The 18704-nt window shown below is 44.0% G+C and overlaps 1 protein-coding gene across 1 annotated transcript in view; it reads right to left on the reverse strand.

Moving 5' to 3' along the window:
* kbtbd12 (kelch repeat and BTB (POZ) domain containing 12) overlaps positions 1-14954 on the reverse strand; it is a 57189-nt gene extending 42235 nt beyond the window's left edge. The window contains exons 1-2 of the mRNA XM_072581798.1: positions 14703-14954; positions 4932-6020 (exon numbers count right to left, since the gene is read on the reverse strand). Coding sequence (XP_072437899.1) covers positions 4932-5998 — 1067 coding nt within the window. The 5' untranslated portion in view covers positions 5999-6020; positions 14703-14954. The remainder of the gene's footprint in view (positions 1-4931; positions 6021-14702) is intronic.
* Positions 14955-18704: the final 3750 nt, after the last annotated feature.

Raw genomic sequence — 18704 nt, forward strand, 5'->3', positions numbered from 1 at the left:
CACACACACTCTCTCTCTCACACAGACACGTTCTCTCTCACACACAATCTCTCTCTCCCACACACACACACACACACACACTCTCTCTCACACAGACATATTTTCTCTCTCACACAAGACACATTCTCTCTCACACACACCCTCTCACACAGACACATTCTCTCTCTCACATAGACACATTCTCTCACACACACACAATCTCTCTCTCTCACACACACAGACACATTCTCTCTCTCACACACAAGACACATTCTCTCTCACACACAATCTCTCTCTCTCACACAGACACACTCTCTCCCTCACACAGATACATTCTCTCTCACACACACAATCTCTCTCTCACACACACAGACACATTTTCTCTCACACACACAAGACACATTCTCTCTCACACACAATCTCTCTCTCACACACAGACACACTCTCTCTCACAGACACATTCTCTCTCTCACAAAAGACACATTCTCTCACACACACAATCTCTCTCTCTCTCTCACACACACTCTCTCACACAGACACATTCTCTCTCTCACAAAAGATACATTCTCTCACACACACAATCTCTCTCTCTCTCTCACACACACACACACACAGACACACTCTCTCTCTTACACACGCACACACACACACGTAGAGGTATCAGACAGCACAACAAAAGGGAAAGGGGCTATAAGTCAGCCAGAGATTGGATGAAAGATTTCCAGATGGTCTCAGTTGCACAGCAAAAGATCATTGGAGGATATTTACCCTGGCATGAGGAGTCATATGTCTCAATAAGGGAAAGAAATGTATTCAATGGATTAGAAGGACATTTTTTGCATGTTGTTAAGTAATTATTTATCTGTCACAAAAAGGATTTAATTGGAAGATATAGCACAGCATTAATTGTGTCAGTTATACCTCAGGAAGCCCACTTGCCTCTGAATCAGATGATTGTGGGTTCCAGTCTCAGTCCAGGATGTAAGCACAAACATCCAGACTGACACCTCCAGTGCCAGTATTGAGGGAGTGCTGAGGTGCTGTTGGCTCTTGGTTGAGCCAGGAAACAAAAGCCATCACCACTCTCCCACATTATCCTGAAGGAGATTTATTTCTGATATTTATCGCTCATCATTAACACATTGTCACAGGTAGATAAGATAGTGAAGAAGGTGTTTGATATGCTTTCCTTTATTGGTCAGAGTATTGAGTACAGGAGTTGGGAGGTCATGTTGCGGCTGTACAGGACATTGGTTAGGCTACTTTGGAATATTGTGTGCAAGTCTGGTCTCCTTCCTATCGGAAAGATGTTGTGAAATTTGAAAGGGGTCAGAAAAGATTTACAAGGATGTTGCCAGGATTGGAGGATTTGAGCTACAGGGAGAGGCTGAACAGGCTGGGGCTGTTTTCCCTGGAGCGTTGGAGGCTGAGGGGTAACCTTATAGAGTTTTACAAAATTATGAGGGGCATGGATAGGATAAATAGACTAAGTATTTTCCCTGGGGTCGGGGAGTCCAGAACTAGAGGGCATAGGTTTAGGGTGAGAGGGGAAAGATATAAAAGAGACCTAAGGGGCAACCTTTTCACACAGAGAGTGGTACGTGTATGGAATGAGCTGCCAGAGGATGTGGTGGAGGCTGGTACAATTGCAACATTTAAGAGGCATTTGGATGGGTATATGAATAGGAAGGGTTTGGAGGGATATGGGCCAGATGCTGACAGGTGGGACTAGATTGGGTTGGGATATCTGGTCAGCATGGATGGGTTGGTCTGTTTCCATGCTGTACATCTCTATGACTCTGTGGTGGGAGCTTGCTGTGCCCAAATTGGCTGCAAATTCTACAATACAACAGTGACTATATTTCAAAATAGGGGCTGAAAGGTTAACACTCCCACTTCTGATCCCCCTCAGGACTGTCACCAGGGGTCTCAAGCATGACCCTCCCAGGGCAGTACTGAGGGCGGGCTGCACAATTGGAAGTACCATCTTTCAATGAGACACCCTGAATCATTCTGTTGTCCAAGGTGAACATAAAAATTTCCATGAACGCATTTATAAGACAAGCAGGAAACGTTTCCTGGCCAATATTTGCTCCTCACATATTTCATGATGGTCTCATTATTGCACTTCTAATTTTGGAGATTGTTGGTCAGGCCACCATTTTTTAGCCATTCCTAATTGTATGGAATGACAGAAGATTGGAGACGTTGGGACTGTTCTCCTTGGAAAGTCTGGGAGGAGATTTGATCACAGTTTTCAAAATCATGAGGGGTCTAGATAGATTGGACAGGGAGAGACTGTTCCTACTACGGGAGGAATCGAGAATTAGAGGGCACAGGCTTAAAGTAATGTTGATGTGGAGGTGCCGGAGTTCGGCTGGGGTGGACCAAGTCAGAAGTCACACAACACCAAGTTATAGTCCAACAGGTTTATTTGAAATCACAAACTTTCAGAGCGCTGCTCCTTCGTCAGGGGAAGTAATTGGGAATAGAACCAATGGTAATATGAGGGCAGCATGATGGCTCAGTGGTTAGCACTGCTGCTTCACAGCACCAGGGTCCCAGGTTCAATTTCAGCCTTGGGTGACTGCTTGTGTGGAATTTGCACATTCTCCCTGTGTCTGTGTGAGTTTCCTCCGGGTGCTCTGGTTTCCTCCCACAGTCCAAAGATGTGCAGGACAGGTGAATTGACCATGCTAAATTGCCCATAGTGTTGGGTGCATTAGTCATAGGAAAATGGGTCTGGGTGGGTTGCTCTTCGGAGGGTCGGTGTGGACTGGTTGGGCCAAAGGGCCTGTTTCCACACTGTAGGTAATCTCATCTAATCAAGATGTTTTTGTGCAGTAAGTGGTTAGGGTTTGGAATGTGTTGTCAGAGCCAAGGTCAACTGAGACTTTCAAAATGGATTTGGTGCTCTCGTACTGAAGTGGGCTCTGTCCCTCCCTCTAACCAAGAATTTCCAGCTTCAACTCCCACTCCAGCACTTGGCCAAGGAAGGTGTATTCAATTCGCAATCGAATCAGTTGATTATCAAACTGCAAAACCCTTGCAATCCACTCCAATAGCAGGCTGTAAGAATGGGACAACTTCCTGGTTAACTATGTGATGGGAAGAAATTGCAGCCTTGAACATCATTAACCATAACTCTGGGCTACAACGTACAGGTCAAAGTGCATGTTACCACAGCAACCTGTACTCAGTGAACTGTATCTAGATTATGGTTACCCTCGACCTCTTGTTGTATCAATCTATTCCATAAAATACCCCATAATTCAGGACTTCCTCCTGCCACTGATAAACAGGAGAAAGATGCATACAAACAATGCTTGGAAAAGTGATGGAGTCAGATTCAATTGAGGCATTCAAGAAGGATCATTATTTGGATAGTGACGATGTGCAGGGAGATGGGGGGAAAGGCACTGGGTAATAGACTGGAGCAATGGGCTGAATGGCCTCTTTCTGCTCTGTAATAATTCTGTGATTCTAAAGAGGTCTCAGATTGACAAACAGTCTTGTCAAGTTGGCATTATTGCATTGAGTTAAGGAGTAATTGACAGAGCTATCTCCATCTTCTAACTTAGAACATAGAACATAGAACAGTACAGCACAGAACAGGCCCTTCAGCCCACGATGTTGTGCTGACCATTGATCCTCATGTATGCACCCTCAAATTTCTGTGACCATATGCATGTCCAGGAGTCTCTTAAATGTCCCCAAAGGCCCTGCCTCCACAACTGCTGCTGGCAATGCATTCCATGCTCTCACAACTCTCTGCGTAAAGAACCCGCCTCTGACATCCCCTCTATACTTTCCTTCAACCAGCTTAAAACTATGACCCCTCGTGTTAGTCATTTCTGCCCTGGGAAATAGTCTCTGGCTATCAACTCTATCTATGCCTCTCATTACCTTGTATACCTTATTTAGGTCCCCTCTTCTCCTCCTTTTCTCCAATGAAAAAGGTCCGAGCTCAGTCAACCTCTCTTCATATGATAAGCCCTCCAGTCCAGGCAGCATCCTGGTAAACCTCCTCTGAACCCTCTCCAAAGCATCCACATCTTTCCTATAATAGGGCGACCAGAACTGGACGCAGTATTCCAAGTGTGGTCTAACAAAAGTTTTATAGAGCTGCAACAAGATCTCACGACTCTTAAACTCAATCCTCCTGTTAATGAAAGCCAAAACACCATATGCTTTCTTAACAACCCTGTCCACTTGGGTGGCCATTTTAAGGGATCTATGTACCTGCACACCAAGATCCCTCTGTTCCTCCCCACTGCCAAGAATCCTATCCTTAATCCTGTACTCAGCTTTCAAATTCGACCTTCCAAAATGCATCACCTCGCATTTATCCAGGTTAAACTCCATCTGCCACCTCTCAGCCCATCTCTGCATCCTGTCAATGTTTCGCTGCAGCCTATAACAGCCCTCTATACTGTCAACGATACCTCCAACCTTTGTGTCGTCTGCAAACTTGCTGACCCATCCTTCAATCCCCTCATCCAAGTCATTAATAAAAATTAAAAGCAGTAGAGGCCCAAGGACAGAGCCCTGTGGAACACCACTCACCACAGACTTCCAGGCAGAATATTTTCCTTCTACTACCACTCGTTGTCTTCTATCGACTAGCCAATTCTGTATCCAGACAGCTAAGTTCCCCTGTATCCCATTCCTCCTGACCTTCTGAATGAGTTTACCATGGGGAACCTTATCAAATGCCTTGCTGAAGTCCATATACACCACATCCACAGCTCGACCCTCATCAACTTTTCTAGTCACATCCTCAAAGAACTCGATAAGGTTTGTGAGGCATGACCTGCCCCTCACAAAGCCATGTTGACTGCATTTAATCAAGCCATGCTCTTCCAGATGGTCATAACTTGTGAGGTTCCTGCTGACTTTGGGGTGTCTATTCACCTTATCCCTCCCCCAGGAGAAAAACAGAAGGTACCTACCTCACTATCTCCACATTCCTTGCCTTTTGTCTCGATAGTTTATTCACTCCTGCTTCACCAGCCAAAATAATGTCATTATTTTCAGTCACAATTCCAGTGCAGACATACCCTAAAGCTTCATTGCATCTCGGTGACACAATATAGTAACATTTCTTTGTTGCAGGTGCATAACAGTAGCTGGTTTCGGTGTAACTCCTGTGTCTTGACTTGATTCCTTGGCCGTTGTTACCAATGCAGAGAAGGAGGTCAGTATTTTCCATCCCATAACGCAGACTGAGAGATGAATGCTGCTGGGCCTTATGGATGGTCTCTATAGCAACCTGAATCATGCTGTAACATTCCCCATTGCTGAGGAGAATGGTGTTCCTTTTGAGGGTCTCCCTCAGGAAGCTGGGACTAATAAGCTCCAGTCTTACCCTCTTCATGAGCTCCACAAGGTGGGCTGCCCGGGAGTTCCTGTCGTGGTTCACCCAGCGAACAACCAGATCCAAAATGCTCTCCTCACGTGAGATATTGAGATCATCAGAGCAGATCAAAGGTAGCAGCTGATGTCCTTCTACCTCCAGCACCTCATCCTGCAGACAGACCTCTGCAAAGTGTCGGTGAAGGTACTTACCAGCTTGATCAGCCAGGTCTTCGGCTGACAGCTGCTTAGCAAAGTAATAAATCCCGAGGCAGTTTGACACGTCCATGTGATCCATCATGTATTTCTGGCAAGTCAGGAAGACGCCTTCCATCTGGAGGAAGTAAGCCATGGTGGCCACTGCCTGGACGTTGGAGTTGGTGAGGCACAGTTCGGAGCTGTACATGTAGTTCAGAATTGTTGTCACACCCTCTGCCTGCGCATCGTGTAACACAACCTCCCTCTGGCTGCATTCTGCCAGGCCGCAGGTGAACATTGCTCGGAAATATGGGCTGAATGCAGCCAATACAAGCCGATGGCAAGGGAACTGGCATTCTTCAGCCAAGAGCACGACATCCGTCAACTCATCTGCGTCCTTCATGGTATTAATCTGCCGAAGCAGATTCAAGCTGTGCTTGATCTGAGCACTGCCCTCACGATCCATGGCTGGCTTGAGCTCCTATCCACTGCAAAAACAAAATATTGAAAGGTTTGGTTTTCGTCAAAGTTCCCATCACTGTCACATGACCAGAGCGAGCTTGTTTCCTAGGGTAACTCAGTTCATGCAGCCCGTAATAACAGTTAGCCATTGTCTCTCAGTCATTAAGCAGAACAGATCAATACGTCTTAGCAGGACTTATACACTTAATCGTAAGGTTCTAGGGAGTGTTGCTGAACAAAGAGACCTTGGAGTGCAGGTTCATAGCTCCTTGAAAGTGGAGTGCAGGTAGATAGGATAGTGAAGAAGGTGTTTGGTATGCTTTCCTTTATTGGTCAGAGTATTGAGTACAGAAGTTGGGAGGTCATGTTGCAGCATTAGAATATTGCGTGCAATTCTGGTCTCCTTCCTATCGGAAGGATGTTGTGAAACTTGAAAGGGTTCAGAAAGATTTACAAGGATGTTGCCAGGGTTGGAGGATTTGAGCTCTAGGGAGAGGCTGAACAGGCTGGAGCTGTTTTCCCTGGAGCATCGGAGGCTGAGGGGTGACTTTACAGAGGTTTATAAAATCATGAGGGGCATGGATAGGATAAATAGACAAAGTCTTTTCCGTGGAGTGGGGAAGTCCAGAACTCGAGGACATAGGTTTAGGGTGAGAGGGGAAAGGCATAAAAGAGATGTAAGGAGCAACTTTTTCACTCAGAGGGTGGTGCGTGTGTGGAATAGGCTGCCATAGGAAGTGGTGGAGGCTGGTACAACTGCATCATTTAAAAGGCATCTATTGGGTATATGAATAGGAAGGGTTTGGAGGGATATGGGCTGGGTGCTGGCAGGTGGGATTAGATTGGGTTGGGATATCTGGTCGGCATGGACAGGTTGGACCGAAGGGTCTGTTTCCATGCTGTACACCTCAGTGACTCTGTGACTCTAATATGTGTCAACCAGAATTTCCCACCATCATTCCCATAGTTCCATCTTATCAAAGAAACAGAGAGTATGTTGAAAGTATCTTTCTCTGATTATCATAGTGGGATGAATGGAGCGTCGATGTGACCTCTGCAGTTTCTGCTATTAGATCTAGATCATAAGGTACAGGAGCAGAAATGAGGCCATTCGGCCCACCAAGTGTGTTCTGCCATTAGGTCATGACCGATAGGTTCTTCAACTCCATCTTCCCCCTTTCTCCCCACAACCCTTGATCCCCTTGGCAATCAAGAACCTATTTATTTTATTCCTAATGATCTGGCCTCCACAGGCTTCTGTGGCAATGAATTCCATAGATTCCCCACTCTCTGGCTGAAGAAGTTTCTCCTTACCTCCATTCTAAAGGGTCTTCCCTTTCCCCTAAGGCTGTACCCTCAGGTCCCATTCATGATGAAGGGCTTTTGCTCAAAACGTCGATTTTCCTGCTCCTGACCTGCTGTGTTTTTCCAGCACCACTCTGATGCAAACTCTGGTTTCCAGCATCTGCAGTCCTCACTTTTGCCCTCAGGTCCTAGCCTCTAGCCTCTCCAACCAATGGAAACATCTTCCCAACATCCACTCCGCCCAGGCCATTCAGTATTCTGTAAGGTTTCAGTCAGATCCCCCCCTTCATCTTTCTAACCAATGACCTGGATGTGGGGAGCAAAGTCATTGTGTCCACATTTGCAGTTAGCACCAAGATAGGCAGGAACTTACAATACAAAGAGGACATAAAGAAATTGCAGATGAATATTGCAGATGAACAAATATGTAAAAATCAGGCGGTTGGAATATAATGTGGGAAACTATGAAGTTGTTCACTTTAACAGAATGAATGAGAAAGTAGGGCTGAACTTAAACAGAGGATGACTGTGGAATTCCAAGCTATGGAGCGAGTTAATGTTTTAGTTCATGAGCCACTGAAGACATGTGTACAGCACGTCATTAAGAAGGTTAATGGGTTGGCTCGTTACTACAAGGGCAATTGAAGATAAAATTTAGGATGTTATGTTTCATTTATACAGGGCATTGGTGAGACCATATCTCGAATATTGTGTGCAGTTTTAATCTCCTTGTTTCAGGATGAAAATGAACTAGATGCGATTCAGAGGAGATTGATACTGAGAATGAGTTGTACGATGGGTTATAAACCCTCCTGCTTAATTGAAACCAGCAACACAGAAAAGATTTATTAGATGCAGTAATCTGTGAAAATTCAAGAGGCCAAGAGCTATGTAAAGTAAAAGCAACAACTTTATTTCTTAAAGTATAACAGAGAATAATTAGCTAACAACTATTTACAACTCCTTCCTCTAACCTATCTTTTACTTTCCCGTCTACCATACTAGTCCAATAAAACCTCCCAAATAAGATTTACCAAAATTCAAAAAAACAGCCGGACATTGAATCTCCTTTTCTTCTTCTTCTTAGGGATTTCTGTTTCACGGTCACTGATCGATAAAGGTACCTTTAAGAGAGCTATTTTTCGGGCAGTCCCTACATGCTGGTGATGTGGCAGTTCACCTCCCACCTGTTCAATTTTCCCCGGTCTTATACCCCCAAAGCATTGATTTGTGTCATTGGCTTTTAAGATTGTCAATATACTCAATTCAAATTGGATTGGAATTTGTTTTTTTTGGGGGAGGGGTTTAACTTAAACTGATTGGCCTAACTCGAATCTGTTTTTGTCTCCAGGCAACCAGCTACCCCAGTAGCTGGATCACATGTTACACTGTATCTTATTCAGAACACTTGGTGCTGTCAGGGAGTCTGGTAGCTTTTAACTTGCTTAAAGGTACAGTATACCCACACATCTTCACAACACTTGTCTTCACTGGAGGTTAACAGAGTGAGGGCTGATTTGATTGCAGTGTTCCAGTGAAGCTCAGCACAAACTGGAAGAACAGTCCTTTCGGGGACTCTGCAACCTTCTGAACCTAATACTGAGTTCAGCAATTCTAGGGCTTGAGGCTATTATTGAGGTTTATCTAATCATGAGAGACATGGATAGGATAAATAGACAAAGTATTTTCCATGGGGTGGGGGAGTCCAGAACTAGAGGGCATAGGTTTAGGGTGAGAGGGGAAAGATATAAAAGAGACCTAAGGGGCAACATTTTCACACAGAGGGTGGTACGTGTATGGAATGAGCTGCCAGAGGAAGTGGTGGAGGCTGGTACAATTACAACATTTAAAAGGCATTTGGATGGGTATATGAATAGAAAGGGTTTGGAGGAATATGGGACAATTACTGGAAAATGGGGCTAGATTAGGTTAGGATATCTGTTTGGCATGGATGAGTTAGACTGAAGGGTCTGTTTCCATGCTGTACATCTCTATGACTCTATATCTTTAACCCCAACCCCTACACACCAGGATTTGTCATCACTTGGGCTGCTACTGCACACAACCTCTTGTCAGCTACTAATAGTTCCCATTAGCAGCTATTCATTCCCCCAAACTTTATCAACTCCTTTGACTTTCCAAGAGTTTTTCTCTCTTTGGGCTCCTATCTCCAACTATCATTTACTCCTCCCCCCACCCCATCTTCTGTCTAAAAACTAAACTGATCCTAGCTACCATCAATTCTGAAGAAGGGTCACTGGACCCACAACGTTAATTCTGCTTTCTCCACACAGATGCTGCTAGACCTGCTGAGTTTTACCAACAAAATTATATTTTTGTTCCAGGAAACATCAAAGAGCAGCACAATGATATGAACAGGCAGGTCGGATGGGAAGATAGGAGTGAAGTCACATGATTTGCATAGTTGAGAGTGTGGTGCTGGAAAAGCACAGCAGGTCAAGTAGCATCCGAGGAACAGGAAAATCGACGTTTTGGGCAGGAGCTCTTCATCAGGAATGAGGCTGGAAGCCATCTCTCCACCAAGAGGCTTCCAGCCTCATTCCTAATGAAGGGCTCCTGCCCGAAACGTCAATTCTAAGGTAGAAGTTGGGAAGTTATGTTACAGTTGTACAGGACATTGGTGAGGCCTCACTTGGAGTATTGTGTTCAATTCAGTCACAGTTTAATAGGAAGGATATTATTAAATTAGCAAAAGTGCAGAAGACATTTACAAGCATGTTGCCAGCACTCAAGGGTCTAAAGTAAAGTTTAGAGCGTAGGAGATTGAGGGGGGATCTTATTGAAGTGTAAAAGATCATGAGAGGCATGGATAGGGTGAATGCACTCAGTCTGTTTCCCAGGGTTGGGAATCAAGGACTAGAGGACTAAGCTTAAGTTAGAGGGGAAAGAATAAAAGGGAACCTGAGGGGCAACTGTTGTACACAGAGGGTGGTACGCAGATGGAATGAGCTGCCAGTGGAAGTGGTTGAGGCAGATACATTAACAACATTTAAAAGACATTTGGATAAACACATGGATAGGAAAGGATTAGAAGGATATGGGCCAAGTGCAGGGAAATGGGGTTAGTGTGAATAAACATTTTGGTCGGCATGGACCACTTTGGGCCAATGGGCCTGTCCCCATGTTATAGGACTCTATGACTCTATGATTTCATAGAATGGCATATTAGACTTGAGAGGAAAATTGGTCATCTGCTAATCCTAGTTTTCGCACCTCTTAGTTGGTTATTTTGGAAATTCCTTGGCATGATGAAGAAGTTCATTAAAAAATCACTTTCAGCAAAGAGGCTTTTTTCTCTGTTTTTTAAGTTCTTACAAAGTGTTTGACCTTTAATACTGATTGGCTCACCATCAACTTCCAATACAGCTCCTGCATGGTCAAAAGAAATTTCTTAAGTATGTCTCCTGTACTTAACAGGATTTTTTAACAAGTTTTTCAGGAACTTTAAATAATTATTAGAATGTAAACACAATAGAAGCAAATTGTAAACATCGTAAGAAAGCATCAAGCATAAAGTTGTGAACTTATACAGTTTCCTGGATTTTATTTCCCTACTTTTTGTAGTACATTGTTCAATCTGATTTTCCAAGAGTTTGCCTTTTCTTGAACTGTTGCCATTTTCAATCAATTTCAGCATCTTTAACAACAAGATGTTGGGAAACTTGAAAGGGTTCAGAAAAGATTTCCAAGGATGTTGTCAGGGTTGAAGGGTTTGAGCTACAGGGAGAGGTTGATAGGCTGGGGCTGTTTTCCCTGGAGCGTCAGAGGCTGAGGGGTGACCATATAGAGGTTTATAAAATCATGAGGGGCATGGATAGGATAAATAGACAAGGTCTTTTCCACACGATAGGGGAGTCCAAAACTATAGGGCAAAGGTTTAAGGTGAGAGAGGAAAGATTTAAAAGAGACCTAAGGGGCAACGTTTTCACAGAGAGGGTGGTGTCTGTGTGTGGAATGAGCTGCCAGAGGAAGGTGGAGGGTGGTACAATTACAGCATTTAAAAGGCATCTGGATGGGTATATGAATAGGAAGGGTTTGGAGGGATATAGGCTGGGTGCTGGCATATGGGACGAGATTAGGTTAAGATATCTGGATGGCATGGACGAATTGGACTGAAGGGTCTGTTTCCAAGCTGTGTATCTCTATGATTCTATGGCATATAAATGATGTTTTCATAAGCTACTGACAGTTTGTTTCTACCATGTATACTTGTAAGATGTTATTAAAGTTTAAAGTTACACAAGGATTGATTAAAAACCCTATCCTTTGATAATCCTATGACTGTAGCCATTATACAGGTAATTACTTTACCTTCTGTAACCCACTGTTACTAAAATCCACATCGAGGCCGAATGTATTTTAAGAAGTATGTATATTAAATAAAGGAGCATGCTGAAAATTTAACTCCACATCACTGGTGCATAGTGACCTTTCAATTTATGCTCCTCTGTCTTCTGCAATGCACTTAGCACAAAGAGTAAAGATTTAAATCCATCCATTGTGATCTCCATGTGCTATCCACCTTAATTATGAAAATTGCAATTCCTCCTCTCCCATCCTAATTAATATTTCATATTTTATATTCAGATTTGAAATACTGCATTCATTCCTTGACATTGCTGCTCAGCTAGAACATAGTCCAAAGTCACGCAACGCCAGGTTATAGTCCAACAGGTTTGTTTGAAATCACAAGCTTTCATAGCACTGCCCCTTTGTCAGGTGAAGTGGAGGGAAGTGCACAGGGATCATTCTAAGATAATTTTGGTAATTAATTGTGTCAAAAGACAGTACAAGTGGCGTGAGTGGAGTGTTGACAGGTTAAATAACAAGTCTTTGTGGGTGATCAAAAGTGTTAGACAGTGTGAATAAAATAACGAGGTAAAAAACAATGACTGCAGATGCTGGAAACCAGATTCTGGATTAGTGGTGCTTGGAGAGCACAGCAGTTCAGGCAGTGTCCAACTAGCTTCGAAATCGACGTTTCGGGCAAAATCCCTTCATCAGGAATAAAGGCAGTGAGCCTGAAGCGTGGAGAGATAAAGTGTCAACAGCTGAATAGCAAGTGAAGGGATGACTTATAATCTGACTAAGGCTGAGAGATAATTACAAGAAAATCATTAATCGAAAATAAGATCGAATATACCAGACTTGGAGTAAGTTTGGAGAGGAGGCAGGGTAGGGACAAGAGGCACAAAACAGGGTTAGGGTGTAGCACAGATTCCCTGAAATGATCCCAGTGCTCTAAATATGTTTAATTATGAGCACAGGTTGCATAGAAAAGTTCTGTGTTTGCTTATGGGTTTAACAAGCAACAAACATTGGCAACCACAAAAGATGTCAAAAAGACAGAAAACAAGAGGTGGGAGCAGGGACGCAGAAGCTAAATCAAAGTGGTGTGGGGGGGGGGGGGGGGGTCGTAAAGGAAATCTACCCCTCCCCTTCCTGCCCCTCTCTTCAACATTTGCACACTCACTTCACTGGAGACCATCCCTCTTTCACCCCATTTTCCTCTCATTTACCCCCTTCCTCACCCTTTACGCATCTCCCTCCCTTCCTGCCTGTCCTCCAGCCCCCACTGCCACAAAACTTGCCTCTCATCACAATTTCACACACAGGCTGCTTCCCTCCTGCATTCACTGAGCCTATCAGCAGCAAGCAAGAGCGAGGACTAGCCAGGGATAGGAGGAGCAGCTCGCCATTGATGGGGCTGTCTCAGGTATGATTGGACACGGTGGGATGAGGGGGGAGGGGTGAATGTTTCTCTCTGATCGACTGTCACCTGACTTTTCTTGGGATGAATTCAGCCTTTTGGGGGGGGGTGGTGGTCAAACTTGGCCTCCTTCCCCAGGATATTTTAAGCACTGACAGCTTCAAAGATGCATAGGCTCCCTACATTGTGGAAACAGGCCATTCTGTCTATCAAGTCTGCACTATCCCTCTGAAGAGCATTCTACCGGAGACCCAACCTATCTCTGCAACCCCACATTTCCCACAGCCAATTCACCTAACCTGCACATCTTCGGACAATGTGATGAAACCAGAGCAAACCCATGGAGACACATGGAGAATGTGCAACCTCCAGACAGACAATTGCCTGAAGGGGGGGGATTCAAACCTGGATCCCCGGGACTGTAAGGCAGTAATGCTAACCCCTGAGCCACCAGGCTGCCCTCCACATCCATCAGAGTTTTACCTGCACTTCCACACGTCATTTACTGCATCCATTGCTCCCGATGCGGTCTCCTCTACATTGGGGAGACAGGATGCCTACTCACAGAGCACTTCAGAGAACATCTCATAGACACCTGCACCAACCAACCTCACTGCCCCGTGGCCGAACACTTCAACACCCCCTCGCACTCCACCAAGGACATGCAGGTCCTGGGCCTCCTCCATCACCACACCCTAACCACCTGATGCCTGGTGAAGAACACCTTATCTTCCGCCTTGGGACCCTCCAACCCCATGGCATCAATGTATATTTCACCAGTTTCCTCATTTCTCCTCCTTCCACCTTATCCCAGTTCCAACCTTCCAAGCGCCCTCTTGACCAGTCCTACCTGTCCATCTTCCTTCCCACCTATCTGCTCCACCCTCCTCTCCGACCTATTACCATTACCCCCACCATCATCTACCAATCACATTCCCAGCTACCTTCCACCCAGTCCCACGCCCCTCCCATTTATGTCTCCACCCCCAAAGCTCCCAGCCTCATTCCCGATAAAGGGCTTATGCCTGAAACGTCGATTCTCCTGCTCCTCGGATGCTGCTTGATCTGCTGTGCTTTTCCAGCACCACTCTCTTGACTCTGATCTCCAGCATCTGCAGTCCTTACTTCTTCCACCATGCTGCCCAAGTCTATTGCCACTATCCTTTCAGACTGTGCCTTGGAGCTCATAACAACCAGTTGAATAAACTAACTTCTCCTCCCCCGTCCTCTGCGTTAGTGATTTATGTGGTTGGCTTAAACGTGCTGTCACTTACACTGCTGCAGTAAGTTTACAGCTGACACGATTTGTGAGGCTAAATTTTGGGAGGGTTAGACATCGTATATCCCTTCACCCAACCCCCTTTTCCATTCCTATCAACTCTGGTTTGGTCCCAATTTGAAACCAATGCCTCAGTCACTTAAAACTTTACAGTAAATCATTGTAGAGTGGGAAATCACACCACAGACATAAGTCTGTGTTCGCTTGCTCTCATGTGCCACATGCCTTGGTAACTTTGCATTATAAATAGCTCCCAGACATCAACACCACTCCTGTAACCTTCCACAAAAAAGTAAACAACACGATACTTACGGTGAAAATTGCAAAGTGCTGTAAAAAGGAACACTTTTGCCTTTCAGTGATTAAGTTATGTTTGGATTACAGCCCACTTACCTCGAACACAAACACTTTAATATCCTCGAAAAGGCATCCAGTGCAGTGACAAGTGCAACTTGCAACAATCAGTCCAAGAGCCTGTATGAGAGAAGACTGTTTATTTCTTAAAGGGGAAAGCACGCTGCTACCTAACTTTCAGGTGTACTTTTCTGTAAATACTTTATGATTTTAATTATTCACACAAGATGTTAAACAAAAAGACGAATCCTGAAAACTGTTGTGCCTCTTTCTTGGCTTGAATTCCTCCGAACCTTCACCAGACCCCTTCTGGTATAAGCTTGTTGTCCACTCCCTTGCCCTGTCTCTATTGGTCATAAGAAATGTCAACCAGGATGACTGACTGGCTATTGGTTTAGCATTACCTTTTGTCAGCATGAGGCATCATAGGAATTGTAGTTTTGGGATATCATAGAATGCCTTAACAACAGAAGGCCATTTGGCCCATCGAATCCAGCTCTCTGCCAGTGCACTTTAGCTCATCCGTCACCCCTCTCTTGCCCCATAACACTCCAAATTCACTCCCTTAATGCATTTACCCAATTCAGTTTTGAAAGCCAAGTCTGAATCTCCTTAGTCCTGCTGTTTAACACTACGCACCATGTGAAGAATTATGAGCGTTGATATTTTTTAAAATTCAGCCATGGGATGTGTGTGTTGCTGGATGGGCCAGTGCTTATTACCCATCCCTAATTGCCCCTTAACAATGTGGTGGTGAACTACCTTCTTGAACCGCTACAGTCCATTTGGTATAGGTAGACCCAAAATGCCATCACTGCTGTCCTAATCCGGTCTGGCCTACATGTGACTCCAGACCCACAGCAATTTGATTGACTTGTGCTAAGTAATTAGGGATGGGTAATAAATGCTGGCTTGGACAATGATGCCCATATCCAGTGAACAGTCTTTTTGTAAACCATTCATGATTTGAAACAATCCCCTGGAGGGAATTCTAGGATTTTGATCCAACGACAGTGAAGGAATGGCAATATATTTCCAAGTCAGGATGGTGAGTGTCTTGATGGGGAACTTGCAGGGGGTGATGTTCTCATGTATCTGCTGCCATTGTTCTTCTAGATAGAAGTGGTTGTGGGTTTGGAAGGTGCAGTCTGAGGATCTTCGGTAAATTTCTGCACCTTGTAGGTAGTACACACTGCTGTTACTGAGTGTTGGTGGTGGAGAGAGTAGAGGTTTATTGATGTGGTGTTTTCTAAACAATAGACAAGATAGGAAATAATTAGCTTCAGGCCATTCAGCCCCTTGAATCTGTTCCTATGTTCAGTTAGAAAATGTCTGACCTGTTGCCTAGCCCTTAATATTTTTAGTTCACAAAATTCTTTTCATTTCAGTTCCAAAATAGTGAATTAATTATTGTCTATCAAGCGGAGGAGGGAAAAGGAAAGCTGTATGGAGGTGTTTCAAATCATTAATGTTTTAAAAAATTTGTTCAATGGGTATCATTATCTAAGCCAGCATTTATTACCCATCCCTATTTGCTTAGCATGAGGCCAATACATTGCTGTGGGTCTGGAGTCACATGTAGGCCAGACCAGGTAAGGATGGCAGTTCCCTTCCTGAAAAGGGAAGTTATTGAACCTGATGGTTTTACAACAAGGTGGGCACCATTAGCTTCTCATTTCCAGATTTTTATTGAATTGAAATTTCTCCATCTGCACCATTTGAACCCGTGTCCCCGAATGCTAACTAAAGAGGTTTGGATTAGCAATCCAACGTCAGTACCAGTAGATCACCACATTTCACTCAACTAGTCACTTGGTTAAAAATTATGCTCTCTAGAAGTGGTTCAGTAACTAGGAGTCATTAATTTAAAATATTGTGGAAGACTGAGGAGGGAAATCTAGGAATCCGCAGACTCTGGAAAGGTTCTACAGGATTAGAAAACTGCCAATGTAACAGATTTATTTAAAAAGGGAATGTGACAAAAAAAAGCAAGCACAGACCAGTTAGATCTAGTGTGAAGGATCATAGCAGAGTAGTTACAAATACACAATATGATCAGAGTCAGCATGGCTTCATAAAAGGGAGATAATGCCTGACAAATGTATTAGAATTCTTTGAGGTGGTAATAAATAAATAGACAAAGGGAAGCAATGGATGTAATATATTGGGCAGTTCAGAAGATGTTTGATAAGGTATGACGCATAAGATTACTGAAGATGAGTCTATGGTGTTGGGTAGTTTATTAGCATGGATAACGAATTGGCTAATTAATAGAAAACAAAGGGTTGAGATAAAGAAGACATTTTCACAACGGTGTGCCACGGGGATCAGTGCAGGGCCACCATTATCTGCAATATAGAGTCATACAAAACTCTAAAAGTGACAAAAATGACGACTGCAGATGCTGGAGATCAGAGTCCAGATTAGAGTGGTGCTAGAAAAGCACAGCAGGTCAGGCAGCATCTGAGGAGCAAGAAAATTGACGTTTCAGGCAAAAGCATTCCTGATGAAGGGCTTTTGCCTGAAAAGTCAATTTTCCTGCTCCTCGGATGCTGCCTGACCTGCTGTGCTTTTCTAGCACCACGCTAATCTGGACTCATACAGCACCAAAACTGTCCAACCAGTCTATGCCGAACGTAATCCCAAATTAAACCAGTCTCACCTGCCTGCTCCTGGCCCTTATCCCTCCAAACCTTTCCGATTCTTGTACAGAGGAACCAAATTTCAGATTATCCGAACAAGTTTACAAGGTACCAGTGCTGGGCTAAACTGTGTTATCCAGTATTCAATTATCAGAACATTCGACTATCCAAACAAAATATTCCCCACTCGTGTCGTTTGGATAATCAAGGTTACTCTGTACTTATCCAAATGTCTTTTAAGTGTTGGAATTATCGAGTCATAGACTTATACAGCATGGAAACAGACCCATGCTGAATGATATCCTAAATTGATCTAGTTTCTTTTGCCTGCATTTGTCCCACATCCCTCTAAACCCTCCTTATTCATTTACCCATCTGGATATCTTTTAGATGCTGTAATTGTACCAACCTCCACCACTTCCTCTGGCATCTCGTTCCATATACGCACCACTCTCTGCATTTATACTGTCATTCACCACTTCCTCAGGAAGTTCATTCCACACACAAAGCACCTTCGGTGTAAGAAGAAAATGCTCCTCATGCCTTTTTAAAATCTCTCTCCTCTCACCTTAAAAATGTGCCCCCCTAGTGCTGAAATTCCCCACCCTGGGGAAAAGACAACGACCAATAACTCTATCTATACACCTCATTATTTTATAAACTTTGATAAGGTTGTGTTAATGAGTTGGATGAGGAAAGTGAATGTGCTATCACCAGGTTTGCTGATGGCACAAGAATAGAATGGGAAGGCAAGTGGTGAGGATGACACAAATACTCTGCAGAGGGATATAGACAGATTAAGTGAATGAGTAAAAACTTGGCAGATGGAATATAATGTGCAAAGATTTGACTTTATACAGGAAGAATAGCAGTGCCGAATATTATTTAAATGGACAAAGACTGCAGAAGGCTGAAGCACAGAGGGATTAGTTAGTTATTGTGCATGATTCACAAACAAAACTAGCATCCAAGCCCAGTGGGTGATTGGGAAGGCAAATGGAACATTGACCTTGATTTCTAAAGGTTTGGGGTATAAACGTCGGAAGGAAGCTCTTGCTAAACAGAAATCTTCCAAGGTGTGACATGGTAGATGCAGAAAGGATATTTCCCCTGACTGTTTGTGTGTGTGTGGGGCAGGAGGGGTATAATCAGATAATCAGATGCAGGCCAGACTGAAGTGAGGAGAAATCTATTCACTCAGAGGGTGATGCATCTTCTGAGTTCTCTATCCCAACGAGCTGTCGAAGTCAGAGATTGATAGATTTTTTTTTACATGTTCAAAATATCAAGGGATACAGGGATAGTGCAGGTCCTCACTGAATGGTGGAACAGGCTCAGGGGGCTGAATGGCTTCCTCCTGCCCATACTTCCTACAGCAGGAGAGTGACGGAGAGGTTTG

The sequence above is a fragment of the Chiloscyllium punctatum genome, chromosome 12 (genome assembly GCF_047496795.1).
Source record: "Chiloscyllium punctatum isolate Juve2018m chromosome 12, sChiPun1.3, whole genome shotgun sequence".
Lineage (NCBI taxonomy): Eukaryota > Metazoa > Chordata > Chondrichthyes > Orectolobiformes > Hemiscylliidae > Chiloscyllium > Chiloscyllium punctatum.